Raw genomic sequence first — 27465 nt, 5'->3', positions numbered from 1 at the left:
TACAAATTTAACAGTTAAAAAAAGAAAAATCACACCAACTTCACTCAAAATCCAGTTTTGAGACCTGCAGATTTTTTTCATTTTTTACCTCCATTATAAAAGGTTTTGCCTTGGTTTACTACAATGTAAGGAACAGATATATAAGCATTTCCTCACAGTACTGGATTTTATTGTTAATAAAGTGATGGCTACTTTAAAAAGTCAAATAAAAACAACATAAAAACATGGTAGAGTATTATATACAGACATAATAAAACAGCTTAATACAATAGAAAACTGATACGAGTACAGTGTATCAAAGAGAGCATACTTCAGTACACAGCAAATAGTTATTCTGATTTCACCTTCAAATAGTCAGCTTATATTTACTATAAAAGTATTACATGAGTTTTTTAAAAAGCAATCCTCAAGTCCAGATGTAGTTCCTGATACGTTAACTACACAGAAGACACAACTTTTGGGAGCAACTGGAAACCTCAGAAGGAACAAATTATTTCTGATGCAGGAGTAGACTGGCTTCCCAATCTCCAGGCTGCTTTCCAACATAGGTACATGCCCTCATGTCAGTTCTTCTTGAATTTTTTTTGTTCCTGTATCTTGTGCAAATACATGCTCCAGAAAGTCTTATGTGCACTCTCTAAAACCTCACACCTTCAGCATATCTGCCACAGGTATCAGATGCTCATTTGTATTGCTACAGCAGCCTCAGTTCATAATCTTGTGAAAGATTTATTCAGTGAAACAGGGCGATGTCACAGCAGCATGTGACAGAAGCTCATTCCTGGGAATTCCTACAGTACTCTGTATGGCACAAATACAATAAGCATATGGACCTTTTTATACTGATGGCACTGACATGAAAGCACTTCAGAGTTAAACTGCACATCTAGAGAAGGGGACTACTGTGATCTAATTGTAATTCATAAAAAAAATATTTAAAAATACAGGACTTGAGTGCAGCTTCCTTTACGTAATGTGCGTTGACAATGCAAACCAGCCTTCTTCTTTCGGCTTTTCCACCTGCAAACGAAGAAAACAGTTCAAATTCACACATTATAAATTTCTCAAACTTGCTAGTTAGTGCTGGCTTGTGTAGGATTGTCTGCCACAGGCACCACAGAAGTAGTCACACCACTTAGACACCTAGTTTCAGCCTACATCTACCTTAAGTATGCCAAATTTCCCGTTTGGGGATGTATGCTTCGCCATCAGGATAGGGAGACTTGGACCCTAACTTTGTTTCTCTTCATCAATTCAGGTTATTTTGGACATCAGGAAAGCCAGTATTAATTATCTCCTCATGGTTGCTGTCGAGCATACAAACAGATCTATGACTGGTTTACCGGGCTGTACTACGGCCTTGAGTTCCCCATGAAAGCATCTCACTGTAGTCTATTCTTCTCGTTGCACATCAGGAATCAGAAATACAGACCAGTGATTTTTCTTTGCATTTCGATTTATTTATCTTTCACCAACTGACTTATGCAATGCCTAGGTAAGAGCCCACTTGCCTCTTATATGCGCCTCTACCAGTACGTCATAATAATTACCTGAAATTCTCTGGAGTCACTGCCAGAGGTTCACACGTCCTCACATATGAGGATGCCACAGCAGAAAATGTAGTTACAGGATTATTCACTGGTAAATAACAGCTCTGTGGCAGCAAACAACTAACATCACTAGCATTTAGGTCTCCTCTCACCAATTGTCCAGAATGCAAACTGCCACAGATAGATTACTATTAGCCTTTGTAGAATTAAGGTAGGACAGAGCTCTCTCCCCTTCTTTATCTGCCTTGCGTTTTCGTTATATGACACCTCACTCAAACTTTCTGGCCAAAGATTCTTCAGTCTTACCTTTGGCCTTTGGCTGACAGGAGTCAATTTCACACTTTCTGAATGGGCACTCAGGGGTGAACAAGGTTTGCTAGAGTCTCCTACAGACCTGCAGACATTCAAAATGAAATTGCAAAAGTGAAAAATGGAAGTGACTACCAGAATCATGTTTCAAATACTGAGTTAGGACCCCTCATCAATAGTCGTCAGCAACCCATGTCATCTGTCTTACATCACACTGCAGGTATTTTAAACACAAACAATGGAAGCTGTGAAAAAGCTACTGGACCTTTGCCCCATCTCCACAGAGTTGAGTGTAACGAAGGCAGGGAAAGTCCATGAAGCCAAATAAAAACATGGCAATTTTCCCATTGTATTCAAGTTCTGCTGCATGGGCAGTCAAAACACTAAAAAAATGGAATAGTAAAGGGTTTACTTTTTACCTTCTTATACTGGTCATACTGGCAGGGGAAACACTATTTTCTTTGGAGCTGTCCATAGCAACTGCCATGGGAATAGACACTTCAATTGTCCTCCTTGCATTTTCTAGGAAATAAGTAATAGCTTGATTCTGATGAGAGCACAGCAACATTTCACAACATTCATTTCATTTTCCCATTTATTGACGGGCATCACATAACTCTTCACAACTGCGCAGAATATACAGAGCAGCTGTAAAACATCAGGGTAAACATCAACCCCATACCCACTCTCTGAAAGTGACAGATATTGAAAGCAGATACTCAGAGCAACTATGGACAATGTGCACAGATACAGAATGATTCTCCCATGGATAAACCTTCTGGGTTTTAGCAATCAGAGGCTTAAAGACTTCCGATTTCTCTACTTTGTTCCTTTAAGTTTTTACTTATCATGCTGAATTTGTGTTACAACAGCCACAGAAGCGTTGTGTTATGAGTACACTGCATGAGTCATCGCATATGCACCTGCATGCATATGCACACACATGTAGTCTCTCCTCCCCCTCCTTCCTCTCCCCCTCAAGTCCTTCCCTTTATACATCCTCTGTGGTTTAGGAAGGGGGAAAGGGCAGGTGTCCTTGACAGAGCATGTGCACATGCTCACGCGCAGTTCTGCCTGTAATTGCAGTAACTCCATGAAAAGATAAAGCAGCCCTTGCCTGCTGGAGAGTATTTTTTGTTCATAGTTACACATGGCAGATAATCCACGGATCTTGGATCAGCAGGAATATCCCCTTCCCTAATTTCTCTCTTCAGAAAATGGGAAGCTTCAGTTATTTCTTTCTATTAGCACTGGCAATAACTCTGCAAGGTAGTTTGACGGAAAGAACACCCCAAAGACCAAAGACTAAACTATGGTTGAGAATTGGATAACCACTCTGCCACGATTTCTAGAAGCCTGACGTACTTAGTCGTTTTAGAAGATATTCTCCAGCAGAAGAGACTGATGGAAAAGCCCAGTTCTGCCCATCAGTGACTGTGGCAGAACTGTTCTGCGGACAAGGACATAACGAAGAACAGATTCAGCATGAAACATGATATTGCAGCAGATTAATTACTAAAAGACTAACTTTAGGAGAAGTTTTTTTAGCTGATGTATTTTTAGCTCTCTAAAGTAAGGAGTCACACAGTTATTAACACAGTCACTGTACCATACAGGCATTTACAGCAAGTGTACTGCTGACCATAGCCACTGATCCAATCAGATAAGGCAGAGACCTCCCAAAAGGGGAAAAACATTGTCTTACTGGTTTTTGTTTCTCCTGAAGCCGGGTACTTACCAGTAGAGTTTAGGGATGGGGGCAGAACAGGAGATATCATCGAAGGGACTGTATCGGCAGCAGCTAATTTCTGCTGCTCTATTAGCTGCAACAGTTTATCATGTGCTTCCGTACTCTGGCGATTCAGCTCTGCTATCCTTTCCTCCAAGCTCTTTGATGCCATGAAATGAGTCTGCTTGGAAAATTGGATAATTACTTCCAATTAAAAACTTAAAATTTGCACCTTCAGGGACAGCATGCAATATAGTTCAAGTACTTCTATGCATTTAATTTTTCAACTGAAAATAAACGATTATATAGCAACTCCGTGAAAAATCTGATATTGTCCCTTGCACTGTCCTGTGTCTAAGTCCTTAATTGATTAAACACAAGAATATTTTAAACTGGTCTTCCTACAAATATGAAAACAGCTATTGCCTGTATCATTAAAAAAAAAGAAACCCCCCAACCATCCAGCAATTAACCATAATTAAGAAAATATTTAATCAGAGAGACACATATTCAGGATGGTGTGGGGAAGCAAGCAGATTTGTAGCAGAAGTATCCTAGAACTCATCTTTAAACCAGGTTTTCATCCACTTTAACACCTTCCCTTCCCCCTCCAGTAACTGCTTTCACAAAAAGAACACTTAAAGTTTGCATCTTCTTATACAACTAAATGACTAAACATTACACAACATAATACAATTTGGAAAGCAACAAACACTTTCAGCCTACATTTACATGAGGAAGTTTAAAATCTTTCAGATCTTTAATTGAACAGTAATTCAGGCACTGCAATGGAACAAAACTAAAGACAGTAGCAAGGGCAGGGATTAGGCGTTTCTGTGATGTTACCTCCACTCACTGGGGTGCCACCGAATAGCTGCTTAGCTGCAGATTAAAGGTTTTCTAAGCGAACTATGTGAAAGCATTCAAGTTTTCTCTTTCCCAAAGATTTTGGGATTCTCACCACACAGCAGGACAGACAAGACAGTTCCAACTAGTACATACACTGTAATTAAGTATTTGCAAGAGATGTGCTTGCACTAACTTTAATCTCACGGCTTTTGGATCACAGTAGAAGAGATGTATGGCCTCGATTTAGATATGTATTTTACAAGCTTGACAAGAACTTGTGGGTTGGTGCAGTGCTTTTATTGTTACTATTGTCCAAGCTAAAAGAGGTATACATGACCATGTTGCAATCACACCTCTTTTTGCAGCATAACCTTATCGTAAACTTATAAATGCGCTGCACACTTTTCAGCACTCATGTACAACATAGGCCCGATATGAGAAACTACTGCGGAGCTCCTTAAGGAATGATAAAAATCACAAGTTTCCAAGCAAATGAATGAAAAGAATATTTGTTTTGCTACCCTTTTCCTTGAAACAACTGACAATAGGAAAGAAACAGTTTTAACCCTCAGTAAGCTACGGGAAAGCAGATGAGCAGAAAGGGGAATCCAGCCTTCCCTTTCTGTTAAATTCTCACCTGTCCTTGTGAGGACTCTGGACTACAATTTGCATTTCCTATTGTGTCTGGCTGATGTAGGCAGTCACTTGTGTCTTCAGAGAAGTCTCTGAATTTGCTCAGCTGAGCTTTAATTAGAGAGTTCTGCCTTGTGAGCTCAGCTATCTGTCCCAGCAGATCACCGTTTTGAAATAACTCTTCAGCTGTGCTTTTTTTTCTAGTGTCACCTGGGCAGGACAGATTGATTTTCCCATGGGAAGTCTCCAAGTCTTCGTCTGCAGAAGGAATTGGTTGCCTTTGAGAAATGAGACAGTTTTCCTCAGTTGTGCTCTGTGTTCTCAGGGAGGAAGGTGAGCTCCTTTCCTTGCATGGCTCTCTTTCGGTGTTTTCAGGAGACTGAGAAATGGCTGTAAACACTACAAACAAGAAATAAAGGAACAGTAAGGAAAGAGACATGTGATCCTCATCAAGGAAACAAACAGTGACTTTATTGCATCGGGCTAGTAATAATCAAGCAGGAACTTGAATTGTAACGTCTAGCCTGAATGGTGTTATGTTACTCATCAAACTCGCTCTGCGCAAGATCCTGCTGCAGGAGCTCACCAGGTTTAGTACTTCATATTGCAAATAGTCTTACATTTACATGATTTAATTAGAGATTGAGAGAGAAGTCAGAGAAAAAAATTAATTGTTTTGAATTTCTTAGCTGATAGATCAAACACTACTTCTGAGTTAGTCCTCCATTTTCCAATATTCTGTTGCCTTACCTCATAAGCTCCAAGTTTAAATTTTAGTTCTGGTATTTATACTTGGTTGGTAACAAAGCTTTTAGAATAACCAAACAAAACTATACAAGCCTTTTGCAATAATAATACAGTAGCTACTTACTCAGACCCTAAAAAAGAAGCGCTCTACCCAACAAAAGTAGTTAGGTATTTTCTGTGGTCATCATTAGCAAACCGATAACACACCACGCACACGACAACTATGTTACAGCACTGTCAGCTGCAACATGTTAATTTCAAGTTGGATTTTGTGATCAAAACCAGATTTTCCATGCTTTATATACCAAATAGCCCACTCCTTCCCAAACTTTAGCTTCTGCCTCTTGAGCAGAGCATGACATTAAAAAAATTTACATATAAATCTGTTTTATGAACACTTTTTCATAAAGAAACGTTTGATAAGTTTAACATTTGTAGAGCCATTCAGCATCCTTAACAGTTGTAAAAGAGTAACAATACATTTCTCACACAACTAAGCTATAGTGAAATCCAGGAATGCAGTTTTATATTCTTGTTTCAAGTGACAGGCAACATCTGACATTTCTCAACGGGACTGAAGCCAGATGTTGTTCTTTGCAGAAAGCTACCTTTAGTTCACTTCCTCCTGATTTATTATGTGCCTCCTTGCAGCATACGTGACCACCAAAAGCTTGAGCTAGATATAAACTTTCAATTGTCCGGCCAACTCCTTAAATCAAAAGGACTTTGGGGTTAATTTTCTGACTTGGAAAAGACTTACAATGCCACACAGCTGAAAGGGGAAAAAAACAGAGGAGGAGGGAAGGCATGACACCCCACTACTGTGCCATACTTCCTGTCAGCAACCATCAAGCTATCCATAGACATAATTACCTGCCTCTCAGCAACAGAGGGTTACAGGGGCCTAGCATGTTCTGTAAGATGCATGTGCTTATGATGACAGTTGCAGGAGGAAACACCTAATTTTGGGAGTCACAGAGGGCTTCCCTTCTGCTCACTTCATTAAATTTAAATTATAAATTCCTCCCCTAATCACCCCGATGAACTTTCCTCCTCCTAACAACCAGAATTGAGCTACCAACCCACAAAACTCTCAAAGCCTATGGATTCTGACACAAGACTGTGTTAATCTGGTTATCCAGCACCACATAATTTCACCCAAAACTTCTTCAGCCTCTTCCTGTGTATTAAATGAAACACAGTGGAAACCTGCTCCCAAAGCTTTTAGAAAAACCTTGCTGGGAAAAATGACTCAAAGCAAAAGTTCACAGTCTACAGACATCCTGGTTTGCCTGCAGCACGGGCTGCAGAGACATTGAATTTCCAGTCTTCAGCAGTCCAATGATTAAAGGTGATGGAGGCTGGATTACACCACCAGCAGACAGAAATCCAAGATGATGTGCTGCATATCATAGACAAAGAGCTATCAAAACCAGTACAAAATAAAAATGCCAGTCTGGATTGCCACTGACAGGACTGCAGACAGTAGATGGAGAACTGCATGGGACAGAAAGTCTAAAGGAAATCTAGCAACAGGCATAGAAAGAAAAGAAATGCATATCTGGATGCAGAAGGAGGATATTCCAGCTATAGCACCAGTGTGTCCAAGCATATAAAAAATTTCCATAGAAAATACATCTCTAAAGGTAGTGCAAGATTGAAAAGGTAACACGCTGCGGACTCCCAGGTCTACTACAGCCAGAGAGATCTCACCATTCTGGAGGGGAGACAATTCCTGACTGCTCTTCTGGCGAGGTGGTGACAACAGCACAGCTGGCTGGAAGATGTGAGCTGGCAAGCTTCTACTGGATCCTGTACCCCATGAGGTACTTGACCTTGGGGGAAACTTGAAAGGAAGTTCTTCCTGTGGGAATTTCTGTATATTTTCCCTGATGCCTGCATCAGTCCTGGGCTCAGCATAGCTCAAATGAGGCTTTTCTAAAGAAGACGACAAAGCAGGGATAAAAGTTTTTTTAAAAAAAACAAAGGAGGGGGAAGGGGAGCAGAATTAGTTTTAGTGCAATAACATTGTAGGGAAAAAAATCTCAATAACAACTCTTGTGTTCAAGTATCTGAAAACACAGACTAGAGTATGTTCCCCACACTAACTTCCTGCTGATCCACAGGTATAGAATTCTCTCACTCCAGTATAATACAGATCTTTACTGGCCTTAAGAGTAAGAAGAGCTCTTACATGTAGCCTCACAATTTCAGGATACTAGTAAGACATCTGTCTGTAGCCCATGTGCAAGACTTACAGACATCTGACTTGTGAGGAACTGGTATTTAAGTGAGCTGCATTTGCTAATGTTCTCTTGAGAAAAGCAGACCTATGCCCTTGTCCTAATGCACCTATATTATAAATGTAACGGCAACAATGGCGGAGTAGAAAACAATTTGAAGCTTTTTCTAGCTCTGTGATGATCTTTTTATGGCTTAATTAAAATCAGGCATTTGTTCAGTAAAAAAATAAGCTCTTATTCTGTATTTCTATGATTCTATTTAACTACAACTAGTTTGTGTCTATATTGCCATCTATTTTGAACATACCAGGGAGGCACAAAATGAAAAGCGTGAAATAAAAGTTGTAACTAGTTGTGAGACCACAGTAATTTTAATATGCTTATATCCCCTGCTCGTCAGTGCTACTTTGAATTCTCCCTTCACGATTTTGTTCAGGACATTTGTTCCCAAAAAGAGAAATAAGTGTAAAATTAATCAGAATATATCTGATCCCAAAATAGGAGAGAGAAAAAGCACCCTTCAAAGGCAAAAAGCCAGAGGAGGGTGCTCATATAAAATACTGGTTGTGGTTCACACTACTGAGATTCTGAGAATGAATCTAAAACCTCCCACTCATTATTCAATGACCCTGGGAAGAAATGAGAAGGATCTTCCTGCTCTGCTTCACTGTACAGAACTGCATTTCTGAAGTATCCTCCTCACGTGCTATTTGTCACTATGATATTCCCCCCCTTCTCTCTCAGCCACTCTTCCTCTCTCCAGAGAAGTCCTATGTTAACTTATGCATGGTTTCTGTAATAAAACCAGCCATCACAAATGTTTCACACCCAGTCAGATGCCTTAATGATACACGGGATCTCCTTCTGAAGGAGGAAGAAATATTTTTGTAACTTTAGGAAGCTTTCCTTTCAGGAAGATGCCTTTTCCTGAGAAGGGAGACCAATAAGGAAAGAAGATTTGGAAATTCTAGTCCCACAGAACTGTTGAATGGAAGGTTTGGAATTTGGGTTTTTTGGTTTTGTTTTGTTTTGGTTTGTTTTTTTTTTTTTTTTGAGGCACACTTTTTTGATTGTTTGGGTTTTAAGCTTTGGGGTGGGGTTTTCTGTTTGCTTTTACAAAGCCTGGGGAAATCACAGAAATGGGATCCGGTCTGTGGCTTCTTCCTGACAACCCCATAGAAACAGCCAGGAAGAATGTTTTTGACCACAAAAAAATGCCCACAAAAACAACATTTAACTAAGGAATACAAATAGCTCTAAGGAATCTTGGAATTCACACGGAGTTACTGGCCTTGAGAGCAAAACTGATGCATTTAAGCAACTGACTGGGAAAGGCAGCTGGGAGAAAACTCCATGGTGAAAAAGCATTAAAAGTACAAGGTGAATCATGTTTGGTTAGTTTGGCCATCAGTGCTACTTGCTTAACTTAGCCTTTGTCTATGTTGTATAGCACTCAAATGGTCACTCACCTCTGATACAAAGCCACAAATACCAAGTAACAGACTTCTGCCCGATTAGTTAACAGGCCTCAGCAGCTGCTGTTGTTGGCCAGCAGCGACCTCCAGTGTCTTAGAGAAGAACCAATCTCATACTGTCAGGCTGCCTCAGCAACAGAAAGGTGAGATCCTGATTAAGTTGCATTTGTGGGTTGGTTTTTGTTTGTTTGTGTGTTTGTTTGTTTAGGACCCTGAGAATAAACCTGATTTCGTAAACCATCTTAATGGGTGACGGCTACTCCCCTCCTGTTTTTTTTTTTTTTTTCTTTTAAAAATACGTTATGTATCACTTAAAGCTTAAGCCCAGGACTTGACTAAAAGATTAATCTTGAAGTCCTGATCCAGACAGAAAGTTGCCGATCAGGATGGTATACAACCTATAATATTGTTAAAAAATAATCTGTAGCAAAACACTTGTACGCACAGCAGAACCTATGGCACATGAGTTTCCAGAGGTAAGATTCATGCTCACACAAGAGGTATTTATTCAAGTAGACATCAATTAAGTACTAGATTTTTTACTACAGGAATAAACTAACCACAACTCCTGTTTTATCCTTCATACATGCATACACACACCTTGGCTGTTTGCTGGACCTTTGCTTGCAGTTCCAAAATGGTTTGGACTTTGTTCTCTTCTAGGTTCTACTAAAGGGAGGCCTTTAAATGCTTGTGTGAGAGAGATCAGCTGTTCATCTGTTACCGTCATGTATTGCTGAAGCTTCTTCTAAAGGAGGAAGGAAAAAAAGAGAGATACAGAAACCTCTAGTCTAAGAACACGAATTAGAATATTATATACCACAAGCAGCCCTAACAAGAAATTTGGCCTCTGAATACCACTACGTGAATCTGTAAGAATCCGGTGAGGTATTAAATATTAGTGTCTCCATGCTTCCCATTTATTTTTCCTCCTGACTCAAATGAATTATTTGGTTTTCCTTTTCCTAACCCACTTCTCTCCAAGGTTGCTTTATTGCTTCATTCCCAAATGTAACCATTGAACAAATCTACCTCCACTGCAAACTGAAATAAAAGAAAATATATTACATCTAGTCTACTCTGTCGCTCCAGTAGTTTTAACAGTATAGAAGCATGGAGGCAGATACTTAAACATTTAGATTGATGAAGTAAAGCTCAGTTTAATGGAACTAGCACTTTCTCAGGCTTTAAAGTTAAACAACATACAGGAAGATAAAATGTTGACTTTCCAAACATTCCTTCCCCCCACCATGCCCACTATTATAATTCTCAGGCTCCTCAGTCAATTTTATAATTTTCTTCCTGTTTATTGTCAAAATATCTTGAACATATGCCAATGCATCTCAGCACATTTGCAACACAGCTCAGTATTCTAGCAAGTCATTCTTAGGGGGATGGCAGCTCAGTACCTGTATAGCAGTATTTTCTTCCCTCACTAGAAGTATTTCTGCAGTCAGAGCATCAATCAGTTCTCTGTGTTCATTCAACATCTCCTCATGCTGCTGCCTCATCACCTCTTTCTCACGCAGCTGTATTTCACTCTAAAGAGGGGAAAAAAGTTAAAAACCTACCATAACAAATACAGATTAGTATTTGGAAACGGGTCCATATAACATCATACTGTAACGGCTCTTCCCCTTCTGCTAAATTGGCTTCATTACTGTCATGACAAAATCCAATTTTCAGGGCTTGAGAACTGACAGAGAGCTTACTGTTCCTTCTTTGTTACTCCAGAACACCGTAGGGAATTCTATACATCCTTGCTCTTCAGCCTTTACAACTTTTACAGGCTGTAGCTACAGCATTCTCTCTCTGCATGGGTGCTGTTATGTAAGTCACTGAATCTTCATGCAGTAACCAAATAAATTCAGGTATGCCGACGCTTGTCAGTAACCTGTCCTACTTGTGCCTATTCTTTAGTTCCCTTAATTCATTAATGAAGACAGATTTGACTAAATAAAGGAGAAAGTAGTTGCTTTTTAATGTTTTCCCTCAGAGAGGGAAAGAGTTCTAGAGGGTTTCCTTTATTATTTTTTTGTAAAGAAGACAAAAGGGTTTATTTGCTAAGTAATCTGCTTAAGTGTGAGGCAAAAGACCTAACTGTAGAACCTCTTGGCCTCAAAAGATGTTATCAATCTTATTTTAAGACAGACCACTGCAGTAACCAGACTTCCTGTACAAGACACAAAAGAATCTCTTTCACCTCTAATGGGTAAATGGAATGCACGCCTGCCACTTTTTTGACCATCATAACTGAAAGAGCAAAAACTACAAAGTCACAAAAACTCATCAGAATTAGCAGATAGAGCCCTTCCCCAGATCGTTGCCTGCATTTACTCAGTGGAAACCCTGAATAAAAGAAATACATCTTATCTCCAAAACACAAGAGATCCTGAAAAGCAACAGGGGTGCTATTTCCTGCTGCACAGACAAAATTAGAGCATGAGCTGCCTGTAACATACCGTAGAGTATTTTCTGACGGCATTGGGACCAGAAGTGAAAAACCACCAAGGAAGAAGTATTAAGACACAACAGCTCTGCAGCTGCATAAAGTAAATGAATAAATAAATAATTTTGAGAATAAACCACAAATACCGTCAACTAGACACAAAACAGGCAGATATACCTCCTTTAAGCATATCAGAGGCAAGCCATGCATTTTCTGGTTCTCTTCCACTAAGAGAGAACAGCTTTTCTGTATTGATCCAAGTGAACCAGACTGGCACAGAAAATGGGAAAAAACGTACACAGTCCTATCTTTTGAGAAACCAAAGATAGCACAAAATAAGACCTTTAACCCCGGTAGCAGTGATGAAGCCTATTGGTGCCTTAGATTGTCTGGATGAGCTATTGTATCTACTCATCCTACATAGCGTTAACCTCATCTTGGAAGAAAAGTTCCAAGCAGCTGTGTGTCTTATATTTATGCATGAGCAGAGCATCAGGGTTAACAGCTGTATACATCCATTCCTACCATCGGGTAGGATTTGGACCTGGTATGCCCTGAAAGGAGTACTACCTTCATCCTAGCCTATTGCCAGGTGTACCTCTGATCCCATAGCCTTTAACACAGCATCAGAATATGCAGAAGCAGAGACAGAGAAGATAGCAACACAGATTAATGAAGTATGTGTACACTCCAACGTTTTGCCCTGTCAGTCTGGCAAAGAAACAGCATTCTTAGTAGAATGGGGAAAAAAATAATTCCAACATTTGACAGATGACACTGAAATTCAGTTAGGAATCGAGTCAGGTTCATCCACTTCCCTTTAAGAATTTTGTATGGCTTGGCAAACATTACAAAAACTTCTTTTTCCCCTTCTCTCTAGCCTCTTCTGTATTCACTGGCTGCTTCTTGGAGTTGCTTTTTTAATCAGTTGTATTAATACAACTTTCATGAAAGATTCAGTAATTCAAGTTTCTCTTCCTACTTTTTTATATATAGTTTTGAGACTGAATTAAGCAACATCCTTGATCATAATTCTTCTGCATTTAGCATTTCTGCAGAAAAGCTCAAAAATATTTTTTTTATCCCCAGAAGAGGAGCAAATCTTTCTAGAAGCTTCAAAACCTCTTGAAGACCGGTTGTTTATCTGAATTTAGAGGCTTTTAAAATAACTGCTGCAAAGTCACTTTCTTGAAATGCACTGCCAGCTGTAATTCAGGCATCGAAACTTTGCTAACTCTCCTGGCTAGACAAGACACATCTAGTGCACACAAACACTTGATTTATTCCTAGCATCACAGGGACCAGGTATTAGGAAATACTCAGACAAGCTCTGCTTCTTCCCAGTGAATTCTCAAATTCTAACTGTAACTAAAGCTCCATGAAAAGGGGAAAAGTCAGTGAAGATTATGGATGCATGCCATCTATCTCAAGCAACTCTGAATATTAGCAGCCACACTTTGTAGCTTAAGCAACTTCTGCGTATTTCTGCTCATGGATTTAGGTAGTAAATCTAAAAAAGTTGCAGACAATTCTGCAAGCAACAATCAACTCCTGGAAGGAAGGAATGGTAAGACATCTATTAATGTAGAAACAACATCATAAAGATGCTCAGTAAAAATTGGGAATACAAGTAAGAGTCAGTATACATCTTTCAAAATAAGTAGTCTCCTTAAACACTCAGGCTCCTTGGCCTTCTGTCTGAATAGGATAAAAGCTCTTAAGATACGTTTAACGTTACATTCATAAAGAGAAAGCAGCAACAAACAAAGAAGGGGATAAAAAAAAAAAAAAGAGACAAAGAAGATCTGGAGTAGTTTTTGAGGAAGCCTGAGCATCAAGAATAACTCATTTCTGTGGAACACAAATTAAAGACAATCTAAATAGGGTTATAACTGCAATCATAATATGAATTTGGTGTTATTAAATTGATGTTTTCCTAGTAAATGGAAAACATGCTATTGGAAGTCCAGAAGATCCTTCCCCAGAACCGCATAAGAACCAAATTTAATACCCTGCTTTGGTATTACAACTTTAACAGAGAACAAGCATTCTTCTTTTAAAACATAAGACTCCTCAGCCAAAGTCCATCTTCTGACGGTAGCAGCTTTTCACTCTTGAACTGATTATTTACGGTTTGCTTCCAAGACATGTCTTAAAGTAAATTCTTCCATACAGAAAAAATACAGGGTAATAGAAAGAATAAGTTGTTATACATCCAGACAAAAAAAAAATTAGAATACGGTGGGTTGGTTTGTTTGCCACCAATTATTATAGACTCTGAAAAGGAACCAAAATAGGCCAGTTCCACATCCATTAGGAATCTACTGCCTTTGCTATGAAACGGAGCACTGGGACTTAGATAACATCTTCTGCTGCGTCTATTAAGAGTGCAGGAACTGCCATAATCTGGTTCAAAATTTCACATAGGTCTGATGAATCTGTGGACTTCTGCATCTTGAGTAGCTCTGGTTTAGAGGTAAAATAAACCCCATTCTTTTTCTCTTTTCTTTTTTTTAAAAATAAGTTCTACATGGCTTACAGGCACTCGTCTTTATGGAATTCCATTGATCCCCAGCTGCACACTGCTATCTATAGTGAGCACTTCAGGTCAGTCTTGCTTAAGGTGAAGTGCTGCTATGGATAGAAAAAGAGAGCTGAGGAATCCCTCAGAGACAACTGGGGTTTGGGTCCACTGCTCTAGTGACAATAGCATCGCCTTTGGGAGGCAAAGAAAACTTAACTTGTACACAAGGCTGTAGTTAATCCCCTGCTACAACTCTGAATATATTTAAATAACAAATTTAAAACTATTTCAATTGGTATTTGCTGCTAATAGCCACTGAGAGACTTTCATTGCAGTTAACCCTCCCTCTTCATTAGGGATACCTGTTTCTAGCAAACTAAAAGTTTTAACTCCTAATTGTGTGCAATCCAAATAATAAGCAATGATAATCAGACATCAAAGTAAACTGATTGGCAGCCAGCAAGGAGCAAAGTTCACATCTGTAAAGTAACTTTATACCTTTCTTCATTCACTCTACAGAAGCAAGTCAAAGCCTTCTCACCTCTTTAAGGTAGCGCATCAAACGACAGAGAGCGTTCACCAGTGACAAGGTAAACCCAGTGAGGCCTTCACTTCTCTCAGTTTTTTGAACCTCACGACCTGTACATCGCTCATACTCCTCCAATTCATGCTCCACTTCATGTATCATGCGGTTGAGAACACTTAGGCTAGATTTATTGTCCCTCTGAAGGTCAATGGGGATTGAATGAGCTGGAGAATCATCTCTCCTCTGTCTTGCAGAGTTCTGTGCAGTTTGTTTTCTTTTCACTGAGGGGGGAAGGAAAAAGCGTCATTGGAATTTCAACTTGTATAGAAAGCTTTGCAACACCAATGAAATTCCCTTGTTTATTGAAGTAAATCAAAGGAGAGGCCCTATCTTGCCCTGAGCTGAAAGAGACCATCAAAGAATGTCCCCTGTCATTTCAGTTATTTTCAGATCATCAAAAAACACATTTTCTGCCACCATGTTAGTACCTCTCAAGTATTGGTGCTTTTATCTGAGATACCTCTTTATACTTTGCTCCTCAGTTAAAAGCATGGAAACAGTTTGCCAGTGAACAGCCAGAGAAAAATATCAGCTGCTTTCAAGTATTTAGTGAGCAACTCTTTTACAACAACCCTTTCATGTTACAGTTTGTATCTGCTATCAGTCCCCACATAAAAATATAAGTAGAATACAAGGAGTGAAATGAATCTTAAGTCTGTGCAGCATAGAATAGAATAGCCTGTGCAGCATGGATCAGAAACAGAAAAGCCCTGCACAGGAGAGAACTCCACGCCTAGCAAGGTAATGGGTAGCATTAAGGTTCCCAGATTCCTACAGACTTTGCTTCACCAATGAACATGCAGAATATACAGGAATACACTGCACAAAGGGGTATGGAATATCCATCCTTAGAGATGCTCCAGACTCGGCTGGACAAGGCCCCTCCAATCAGACTTTGGAGTTAGCCCTGTGATGACTTCCAAAGATCCATTTCAAGCTACATTTTCTTATGATACTAAGGACCTTGGTCAAAGGGAGATATGCTATTTTTAAAAGTACTAAACTTTTTGCTGCAATTTGCTTTTGTTTTCTTGAGTTCGGGTTCAGCACTTGTCTCACAGTGTAAGTGGAGTCTACAGTCTCTTCTTCGTCTTCATTCTGAAGTCTTGAATAGATTCTCTTGACTACACTGGTAGCATTGAGGGCTGATTTAAACACAAAACAAAAAATATACATATTTAATATTTTGGGTATGTTCTTAATAGCAATATGTTTCAACGTCATTTTATTAGAAGAGCTGGTTTTGTAGTCTGGATATTCATCTGAGCCAAATTAGCACACGTCTCTGTCTCCCACCCCCACCCAGAAAAGGGATTCTAGACAGGATCCTGTGAATAGCCTAACAACCCTTGAGAGGCTGTGATTTGGCAAATCCAACCTGACTGATCCAATGATGGAGAAACAGTTGTTGGAGTCAAAAGCACATTTGGTTGCTGTGATAAGGGAGTTTTTCTCATTTCCTTTTCAGCCCACAACTGAGAATTCACCAAGGAATCTTCTTTCAATAACCGAAGTAGCCTACATTCAAAACAAGCATAACAGTGAATTGTAATAGGACAACAGCATGATTCTAGGTTTTTCTGTACAGTCAAGAAAGACCTTTTTAAAATACAGGTAAGTTCCATGCTCACATTCATTCCCAGTCTGAATGTTACAAGAAGAAGTTTCCCTAGTATTCTGAGGGCGGGAAAGTAGGAGGCGGGGGGTGAAAACAGAAAGAGGAACTTAACTATACGCATGCAACACACTTTTAACACGGTTTAATCAGTTTCCAGTGTTAAGAAGGTGTAAACCTGAATGGATATTTGTACTGACCTGTCAGAATTGATGCTGGATTTGAAATTTGGAGAGTCATGGTGTCCATCTTCTGATTGATAGATTGATAATACTTCATCTTCCACTTCATTAAGAGCCTTATTAGGAAACAACAAAGAAAACAAAAGGGACTTTCAGCGCAATTGCAGCTTGTCTTTAGGAAGAAGTTAGAGATCAATTTTCTGAAATTGTTTCAAGAAAAAAATAAGAACATTTGTTTCAGTCTTTACCTCCAAAACAAAAATATAAAAAAGGAAGAAAAAAAAAAAGGAAGAAAAAACACAGCACTCTGTGGGAAGAGTTTTGGGGGATCTTTTGTACCTAAGAAACACTAATACTGACAATTGTCTCTCAAAATAACACAGCAAGTGATTAATTCAATATCCAATATTTTATTTGGATTACTTGTATTAAATAAGGAAGACCACACACTGTAGGATTAAAAAGCTTTAAAGACTGTACCAAAACAAATACAGATACGTATCAGGCAGAACATGGAAAAAAACACGTAATTTTAGCATTTCTAGCTTATAATGTCAAATGTCTGAAATTTTAAACAATCTTGTAATGAGATCTGCAAAATTACATTTATATTCTGTGTGTTAAATGCAACCAGAACAAAACACAATCCTATGTACCACATTCGTAGCAAAACTTAAGCAATCAAATTTGGAATTAGCGTTCCTCAAACTACCAGGTTTCTGTGCTTCTGGGTAGGCTTCACCAGATAGCCTTTAACTATGATTTTCGTAGGCACATAAGAAAATCTCACAGGAGCTCAGACGACAACTATTAGTACACGCATCTTAAATTTAAGCCTATCCTGCAGCATGCATCCAGCAATACAGCTTATAAAGGCACTATGGTTAACTCTTCATATTAAAAAAAAACAGTAAACAAATACCACATCAAAACACATGACAGAGCAGTACTGCAACTCAAATTGCAGATATTCGTGCAAGATAGTAGGAAACATGATTAGAGAACCACAAGATAAGTGACACCGTCACTTTCACTCCCTCAGCCCATTTGGTCTTCATCATGAGCTGCCTTCTGGGAGCGTCATATGCCTGTTCTCAAACCACAGTGAGCATTCCTGGTACAACTCATGTTATGAAAAGAAAACAGAACACAAAGGCAATCTAAATGAAATTTCAAACAAGTGTAAACAGTTTTTAAACATAGAAACAAATCTAAATAGTTGTAAAAGAACGTGAATTTTTAAGAGTTAAACTTGTAGGACTAATCGAGGCTGTGGAGTTAACTGGGATACATTAACATGTGTGCTCTCAGAAATATATCGGAGCCCAACTGCCTACACCCCCATATATGCAGACACAATTAGAAAATGAGAGGCATATTTCAATATGTAGCAATTAGTTAAATGACACAAGAGTTGTTTTCTTAGTCTGTAATTACTTTGTTCCCTTGCTGATAATTCCAGAATTTAAAAGGGAGAGCATGCTAATACGAGACAGCTTCTATGAGACATAAGAAGTTGGTATCTCATATTCAAAGGTTAAGAAATCAAAAAAATCATGATTCCCAGAGTCTCACAAAACAAACTCACCTCCATTTAACACCATTGGATACATACATTATCAACATGTTATCAATACATAGAAGAAAGGTTTAGGTCTGCTTGGAAACTCTACCTTTGAATATTCTTATTTTGTGCAAACAAAAAAGCTATGGCACATGCATGGAACTGAATATACATTACCTGGGAATCCATGACAGATTCACTAAGGATGGAAAGCTGAGTGGGAGGATTGCATTTTTGTACAATGGGTCCTTGAGATGATTCTAGGTCACAATTAGGAGCCATTGTTACATTAGGGAAACCTAGAGGAATCAGACAAAATAGGGAAGAACACAGGACTCAGTCTGTAGAATGTTGCAGGACTTTGTAGGAAAAAGCAAGCTCCTGTACTTTGCACAAAACGGGTCACAGGGATGTTGCTTTAAATAACTGCCAAAGGCGGACCATAGAGCTTTATTAATACATTCAGCCATGTACCAGGCTTTTGGCCATCCCACCTCTGTAAATACACCTGTGCAGAAGCAGCATGTAAGATGAAACAGTCATTATTAGCAAAAGAGAACAGCAGCCTACAGAGAAAAGAATCTAAGCTTAAGATTTCACTTGCAAATCCTGCCTTTCAGCCCCGTAAGGACCCACAAACCAGGATAAGAAAAGGAAAAGCCTTGTTCAAGAATTGCTGATAAATCTTCAACCAATATGCAAGAGCAAGTAGTCAACCCATGTAGCAATGGAAACCAGGACTACTACAATGGTTCAAACTGGTGCTCTGTATAGGCCAGCAGCTTGGCTGTGGAAACAGTGAGGGTCAGGTGTTTCACAGTAAGTGATCCAAAACTCCACACTAGACCAATACAGTAGAATAATTGGCCTTGGCTCGCTCTCCCCTGCCATGGGAGGTGTCACCCTCATCTGTGTTTCATCCAACATGAACAGGATCAATCATACTACGCCAGATGATGAGATGAAAACAGTTAAAAAGAATACTTTGCAAAGAGCGGTATTTCTGAAAAGCAAGGAGATAATCTTAAATGTACTACCACATATAAATGAAATGGTCTACCTGTTCGTGTGCGAGGAGCATCCCGAAGTAAGTCTTTTGCCACAGCCATAACCTGATCAGATTGTTCCAATACATCTTGCAAATGGTATTGATCAGACAGAATCTGAAAGTATAGCATATAAGGAAATATTTCATACTGAGCAGACCAATTTTTCCTTTGTTTTTTTGGTATTCTTCTTCTAAACAGTTAGAAAGAGAACAGCCAACAAGACAATGTTTGCCACGTTGCTACTGTGCAATTAGATCCTAATTAAGATAGATGAGAATAACATACTTCATTCTGAGTGACTAGAATTCACCTCGTTTTTCTGAAAAATTAAGCAGTTATTACTTCTGGGGCCCCCATCAGCACTGATTCTTTCTTATTAGAGCAAATCCTCTCACTCCCTTCTGCTCCCAGCCTGACACAGACAAGAAGCTGGGTGTTTATGACCTACTCATCAAAACGAAGACATACGTCTGGCAATTAAAAAAATCAGTATGCATCCTCAAATAATTTGATCTCAGTGTTGTCGAGTCAAAGAACACTTACCTACATCTGACAGACACCCAAAAACTGCACTGTTTTATGAGATCCAAACCAATTCTGGCAAACTTTTTTCATTCAGCCTTGACTATTGAAAATCCTGCCTAAAAATTAAGCCACCTACCGCCATAAAAGTTTCAACAGACATAAACACAGCTGACTACACCTGGCATCAGAAGACATTTTGGGAGTCTCCACACATTTCTCACAAGGCACAGCTCTGAAGTCCATCACTGGCACCAAGACACCTGCCTCCTAAGGAGGGAGGTTTCTGAGTGCAAAGCAAGAGGCATTCAGCTACTGTGAGCCAAATGGAGCTGACTGGGGACATGGCTTTGTGGGCAGAGTGCAATTCAAAGTTCCTCACTGACCTGTGGTTTCATTTACAAAGCTGGAAATGGCCAGCTAGTAAAATTACATCCCACAATCTGGGAAGGAGGTAGTTAAACACCTGAGAGGAGACCAGATATAAGTGACTTCCACTTCATCATGGTTAATCAGATTTAGCCAGAAAGACTGCAAGTACTTTAGAAGATTCCACAAAAAAAAAAAAAAAAAAAAAAAAAAGGACAGACTCACGTATGCCCTCTTACACAAAACTTGAGAACTGGGGACTGGGGGACAACTTCCGCTCTCCACTGAACCATGAGGAGGACTGGTTTGCAGCAGTTTCAAAGCTCTATACACTGTTACCTCCACAGACTTTCTTTCAGTGCCCATTGATAAGTTTGCTGTTTTATATTTAGCCTCATTCAAAAAACTCTAGGCAGTAGCATTTCACCTGTTTTTTTCCTCTCATTTTACTATGTTTTTTAATGTCAGGAAGCTTCCTCGTATACCTAGTTTCCATGTCTGTCCAGTCTTTTGAGCCTGAATTACACTGCAACATATCTCCTCATAACCAATTCAGCAAATCAATGAATATTCATTCCTCATCACCTCACATATCCACTTTTCCAAATCACTATTCAGGTTTTACACTTCATACTAACTAATCTAGTCTTTCCATTTTAGGAATCTGAGGTCAAAACAATGCAGGTTTTTAGATTAAATCACGCCAGATTTGCAGAAAAAAAAAAAAAAGAAAATATTTACCCATTCCAGAACATGATTGCTTTACCTAAGGCAATTAAAACTAAGGTAACGTGTTTATTCAGACAAAAATTATCCTGATTAATTTGTTTTCACCCTTCCTACTAGATCACTTTCTGAATGAGCAGGTTCCTAAGCTTCACCCTCCTGCTGAACATGTTATAAATATTTTTAGAGCATTGCTCCTAAGGTAGATTAGCTCATGTTTGCTTGTGATCAGCAGAAAACAAAGTGATATCAGCTTCTAACCCCTCTAGGCCCATTTATGTGCCCTCAACAAATTCACTGAGTGCCGCACCTTGTCCCAGTTCGGTATCACCTATGCATGTCATTAAAATTCATCTTCCCTCCTCTTTCAGATTGTTACTACAGATAATTAAACAGGACTAATTCTAAAAACCTTCCCATTATGATAACCCACTCAACACCTACCCTTCAGTGCAATACATTAACGTTATTTTAAAAATTGGTTGTTACAGGATTAATCAGTGCAGTACCTACATATTCACAATCTAGAAGATAGAGACAATCCCATATTATTTTTTCATTCAGATTTTAGGCACACAAATCCCCAAAAGATTAAAATGTCACTCATCCATTTTATAACTTTTACTCTTTCTCGTCAAGCAGAAACACACTAGTAGCAGCATCTTCCTAGTTTTTGTCTCTGAGTCTTTTGCAGTTGAGTAGGATTTGGAGGGCTTCAGAAGCTACACTCACAGTACTAAATAAGGAAGGAAGATCACCAATATAACAGAGACAGGGAGACAATCCACAGTGGTCCTGCTCTACTAGGAGACACAGAATGAAGAGTCTTCCCAGTTACTCCGAACAACAGGACCCAGCCATTAACAAGATTTAAGCTAGGGTTAGGTGAAATGGGGACTCTCCCCCACCTGATTTTTTCTCTACACACAAGATGATGTCAGTGCTTCAAACAGCAACAGCCAGATGGGTTTTACCTTGTCTGGCATCATCTCCTTTTGTCTTCCCATCTGGAAGCATCTTTTCTCGGATTCAGAAGATGACACAGGGTATGCTGAATAGAGTAATCTCTTAAAAATGGATGGGAAAGCCACTGAGGAAAAAATTGAAACTTGTGCATTGCCATTAGAAACGGCAACAACTACGGAAGACTATTTCCTAACCGTGAGTTTCACACCTGCAAAATAACAAAGTTACATAATAGATAGTCCAGCCAAATCTTAGAGCAGGTGGTCTAATCTACCTTTCTGATACATAATTTACTCCTGGACAGAAGTCGTACTGATACTAGCCTGCTATTACATTAGGGAAATTTGTGTAAAAGTCCATGGCTTTTTAAATACGCCGCTAAAATGCACTTGGCAGAAAAGTGTGAAAATAACAAAGGTCAAAATTAAAGTTTGAGGCTTCATTAGCACAATATCCTTAACAAAAATTCTGCTGTGATTGCAGAGAAACAGGTGTCAAATAGGAAGCTAGAAGATGACCTTTAATTCTATATACTTTCATTTGTTTCTATCTGTGCTTGAATGTTCTCAGAGTTCAGATAAAGACTTACAAAAATTTACAAAAGATGAAAGAGAGAAGAGGTCTGTGGTGATTAACCCACCACATGTTTACAGGACAACTAAATTATGTTTACATTAACTGCTAGGTGAAGATTGTTCATGAGTGTTCTTCACCAACAAGAACAATTCTCAGTTTGCCCAGGTGACAACAAAGTCTGAAAGCTAATGAGCATATTTTGAGATTAGTTTTCATAACATATACCAAGGAGTTACCTGCCACATGAAACAAAAGGATAGCATCTATCACTGAAATCCCTTTTCAGACAGTAAAAACTACTGTCCGTTAGCTAAGCTTAGGTTTGCTGCTACAGTTCAAAATTCAGAAGCAAATGAAACAATGTTTTCAGTCAGAGTGCTTCAGAATGCCTAGAGAACAAGCATTTTGATTCCCAGATGACAAGCTTGGCTGCCAGCAGCCATAGCTCCTCAACTTCCATTGTGTCAATTTTCCTTCCAGACAAGCTCTTCCTTACCAACTTCTTGCCTCACCCTTTCTGCCCCTATGACTCTGCATTTTCTCTGTTTAAATAAGCAGTGGCAGATAAGGATGTCCCTCCCAGGAAGAGAAATGTTCACATTTCCATCAAAGAAAAACACTAGACAGGAAGAGGAGAAAGCAAGATAGCAATAAGAACACATTCTTTTCACAACACACAGTTTAACTCTGCAAACAGCTCCGGCTCAGATGCAGAGACCTGCAGAATTACAGAGGGCATAGCCAGGCAACAAGGATCAAATGTGCAACTGTATAGATCAGTTAATATGTTACACAGCCTATTCCAATCATTGCATGCATGCAGCACAGAGAGGAGGGAGAGCGTACAAAGTCAAATTATCCAACAAGAGGAGCAAATGTCGAACTATGTGCAAGAGCAGTTTTCTACTACTCCTGCAAATTATCTGCAACAGGCCGGAAGTGCAGATTTAGCTCTCACCTCACGCATCAGAGTCAATTTCCTTTTCTCCAAGGAATCAGCAGCCAGTTGTTTTTGCTTCTTCCATTTTCTTTTCAGTGCTTTCTCTTGCAGTTCCAGATGTGCCAGTGCTTTGTTTTTTGATTTGTGTATTTCATGGCGACGCAGCTACATAAACATGAAGGAAAACTATTTCAAAATCAAGGGACAATCTAAAGCAAAATTTGCAGGGTAATGCTAGCAAGCTCTTCTTGATTTTTATCATTCATGCATTGAATACTATTTATGTTAACTTCATGGTAGTACCAATGACAGCCTCACAAATGTGCAGAAGTGTAAAATGCCATCAAGACCAGCCCAAAGGGGCTCCAAAGGTGAATGGGGCAAGTCTCACACTTTCCATCTGCCCTACACTACTGACTCAGTAAGAGTTTTCTCAGCTGTAAAGGGAGGAAAAAAACCAAACACTACCACTTATAACATGCATAAAAAGACATAACGCGTTTTTCCTGATTTAATGTTGTCAGTGACCAGAGATATTCTCTCTCTTCTTCTAACAAGTTTATATATAATTTCTTTTTTTCAGTTTAAGTAGAAATTAAACAAATTAAATGTGTGAGCTAAAGCATCTGGAAGCTATCAAGCCAATCACTTATAGAATCAAGTCTCTGCTATTGTGCCCATCTGTTCTGAATAACCTGTCAAAATTTATAAGCAACAATAACTCATACTGCCTGTGGAATTCACATATTTTGTAATGAACAAGTTGTTCAGTATAAAAAAAAGATGTTAAACTGTTTAAATAAAAATTTAGTATCATGAGAATTGGATTCCTAAAACAAAGCATACGTTTCAGTCCTTCCAGCAGAGGGGAGGCTGAGGCTTAACTTAACTACTCCACTGAGTTTTTACATATTTACATTTTTATGCTTTTATGATGGTATGCTGTTCATTGAAATAAAAACTATGGCTAGTGCTTCCTAGTAGAAACAGGAAACTGAAAAACACCAACTGCCAAAGCTGGCGATGCATGACATCATAAACAAAAAACTAACGCTAAAGAGCCAGTATCTTCAGAAACTTGGTAAGTGAGATTAAACTTTGACAGAAAATACCCCCATAAGTACAGTGAACACTGATGCTAGATAGCCAGCTAAATCTCCTTGCTACAGAGAAGAAACAGGGATTGATATGAAACTCACTATGTCCTCAGGAGTTGCACGGTGGACTGTCAAATCGTGGACAGTACTCTGCAAACAGGAACCAGAGAACACATCAAAAGGCCGAACTGAGGACGAACTGGATTTTTTTCCAAGTTTCATTAAAGAAACACAATATAATTAGCATAAACCGGTACAATGGTGCATTTTGATGGCATATTAAAGCATTCCCACCCTCGGCGAGGTGGGCAACCAGCAGAAATACCCCCACCAAGACCGGGGGCGCTGTTCCGACTCGAGGGCGAGCTGCCAGCCGGGAAGGCTGCAGGACCACGGAAGCGAGAGGGGGTCATGCCCACGCCACGCCCACGCAACTCCTCGTCACGTATCCCCTGCCCGCCCAAACCCACACGCAAATCGGGTATCTCCAAACGCGAGCCCCCACGGATGACGGTGACATGTGGAGGCTCCCCACAGCCAGCGCATCCGTGGGCGCCGAGGCCCCCCGGCCCTTCCCGCGAGCCGGAGGAAGAGGAGCGGGAGGAGCCGCCGAGGCCGGAGCAGGCCCGAGCCCCGGCTCGGCACCCGGGACGGGGAGGCACTTACGTCCCAGTCCCGCTTAACCACCGGCGGCCTCCTGGGGCCCCTCCTGCCGGCTCCGCGAGGCCGCGGCCCGCGCAGCAGCGACATCCCCGGCCCCGCTGCGGGAAGAGGCGGGAGCAGCGGCGGCTCGAGCGGGCCGCGCGCGCGCCTCTACCCGCCGTTGCTATGGAGACGGCAGGGGTTTTCTCCCCGCCCCACGGGGGGGGAGGGAGGCGGTAACGGCTGTTCCCGGCCGCGGCTCCCCTCGGGGGGCGCCCGAATTGCCGCCTCCCCGCTGCGGCGTTGAAAGCGAATCCCGGTTCCCTCCGCCCCTCGCCCTCGTTCATCCGCGCCACACTCCGTGTTCCAGCCGCCGGCCCCTCCGCGCGGGTGGGTGTCGCCAGTGCCTGCGGCTCCCTCCCCTCTGGCGTTTTCTGTGAGGAAGCAGCTTCTGCCCCTGCCCGTCCCCGGGCGACACCTCACGGTTGCAAAGGACCCCCACGCCCCCTCAATTAGGGCAGTGCTTTGGCAGCTCCGGCATTGTGCGAAAAGGGCTCTGTATGCTTCACAGGGAAAAAGCCACATGAGCTGCTCCTAGCCATGTCACTCTTCCATGTCTTCCACCTCTCACCTTAATTTTCCCACTTACTCATTTCATTAATATCCCTTCTCGTTGCAAATACCCTCCCAATCTATCTCTCAATGTCCCTCTGAGGAAGCCTTGTAAATTTCCTCATGTGATAATGTATTTCAGATCCTATTATGGGTGATTAAGAGCAGAACGTTACACAAACTATTAAATTAAGGTGACATCAAATTGAAGAGTTACCTTTTACTATGTTAACAAACAGATATTAGCTGTGCCACTGAGGAAGGGTGCACCTCCCTACCCACACGGAATTTCCAGCTTCCACACAGCAACCAGCTGTTCTTAAGTAATTTATCTTACACATGAACTCAATATATTTCCTATAGACTTGCGCCACGAATACGCCACAGGTCCTCCACTTTCCTTGTCACATATGTGAAGACAAGATGTAAATTACTCTGTAGGGTTAGCCTTAACATCTTGTATTACAGTGTGAGCTTAATATTTTGTCTGTTGGAGGTGGAAAGTGAAGACGTAGGGTTTATCAGCCTTTCATTCAAAACCCCTTCCTTGTTTAAAGAGAAAAATTCCTTTTCACCAAGATTTCCTGGTGCTTAAGGTCCTCATCAGTCTAATTCCGGCTTTACCAACATCACTGTAAAAAGATTCATGGAAGGTGCAGATGGTAATGGTTAATGTGCTGAGGGAAGGAATTGCATTTTATGTGATACAGAAAAAAAAAGAAGATTGAAATTATGAGGGGAGAAATATAGAGACGGAGAAATACTATCAGCAATTGCCTCTGCTGAAATGCTGCAAATGTGGGTGAGTCTTTTTTTATACTGGTGGTTGCACCTGAACTTCAGTTTCCATCTAGGCACTCAACATAGATAACATATGCAACCTGAAACTGAACATCAGAGTTCAGCCTGTGGTAAAACAAATACTTGATCCTAAGCACACGCAATTATCTGGATTCATAATTCTCTGTTTATTTGAAAATTTGGAACCCAAAAGCATAAATAAAGGTGCATCTGGAAATTTCTTTATATTGTCTTGAAGAACAAGGTTTATTGAAAAGAGAAGAAAGCGATAAAGGCACAAGTAGATCAATACATCATCCACTTTGAAACCTCTTAAATCTCTCTGCTATTATTAATTACAGTCAAATATAAACGTTAAATACCTAATACAAGCAAATATAATCCAGAGACAGTTCTCATTCAAACAGCCTATTCTCAAACAAGTCAGCCACCTATAAGAAAATGGGGAGCAGGTTCTATCAGGCGTTTTAAAAGTGTTTTAAAGAACCTTCCAGTTCTTGTTCTTCACACTGCATTTACAGCAGGGTCTGGAAATGTTGTGATGTCTCTGCAGAAGCCAGCTGAGCATCTACAGCACCTATTTACTTGCAGTGGAGCTTACATAAGATGGAGACTGCATATTCAAATGGCAGTGGTTTAAAACCATCAGATTTCCAAACAAATTGGTTTGTCATACATTTATACTCTTTTTATTTCCCCTTCCAAGCTAG

At 40.1% G+C, this 27465-nt stretch overlaps 1 protein-coding gene across 4 annotated transcripts; it reads right to left on the bottom strand.

Annotated features, from left to right (window-relative positions):
- Positions 1-50: 50 nt before the first annotated feature.
- SPICE1 (spindle and centriole associated protein 1) lies at positions 51-25714 on the bottom strand. Of its 4 annotated transcripts, none has more exons than XM_064465431.1 (17): positions 25367-25712; positions 24803-24850; positions 23622-23768; positions 19516-19618; positions 18633-18754; positions 16910-17007; positions 16473-16612; positions 16099-16239; positions 15050-15315; positions 10945-11076; positions 10136-10283; positions 7531-7755; positions 5075-5469; positions 3598-3772; positions 2279-2381; positions 1857-1944; positions 51-1020 (listed from the first exon to the last, which is right to left on the bottom strand). In XM_064465431.1, exons 1-17 carry the CDS (start codon positions 25448-25450, stop codon positions 967-969), a joined length of 2469 nt encoding a protein of 822 aa, XP_064321501.1. In that variant the 5' UTR covers positions 25451-25712; the 3' UTR covers positions 51-966. The 4 variants fall into 4 exon arrangements, with proteins under 4 accessions (XP_064321501.1, XP_064321511.1, XP_064321530.1 ...); XM_064465441.1 differs by having other exon boundaries at positions 3598-3769; positions 25367-25710; XM_064465451.1 differs by lacking the exon at positions 51-1020 and adding an exon at positions 1030-1307 and having other exon boundaries at positions 25367-25713.
- Between the last annotated feature and the right edge of the window lie 1751 nt (positions 25715-27465).

This window comes from Phalacrocorax carbo, chromosome 1, assembly GCF_963921805.1.
Source record: "Phalacrocorax carbo chromosome 1, bPhaCar2.1, whole genome shotgun sequence".
NCBI classification, from domain to species: domain Eukaryota; kingdom Metazoa; phylum Chordata; class Aves; order Suliformes; family Phalacrocoracidae; genus Phalacrocorax; species Phalacrocorax carbo.
This window is presented reverse-complemented; position numbering and strand designations above follow the sequence as displayed.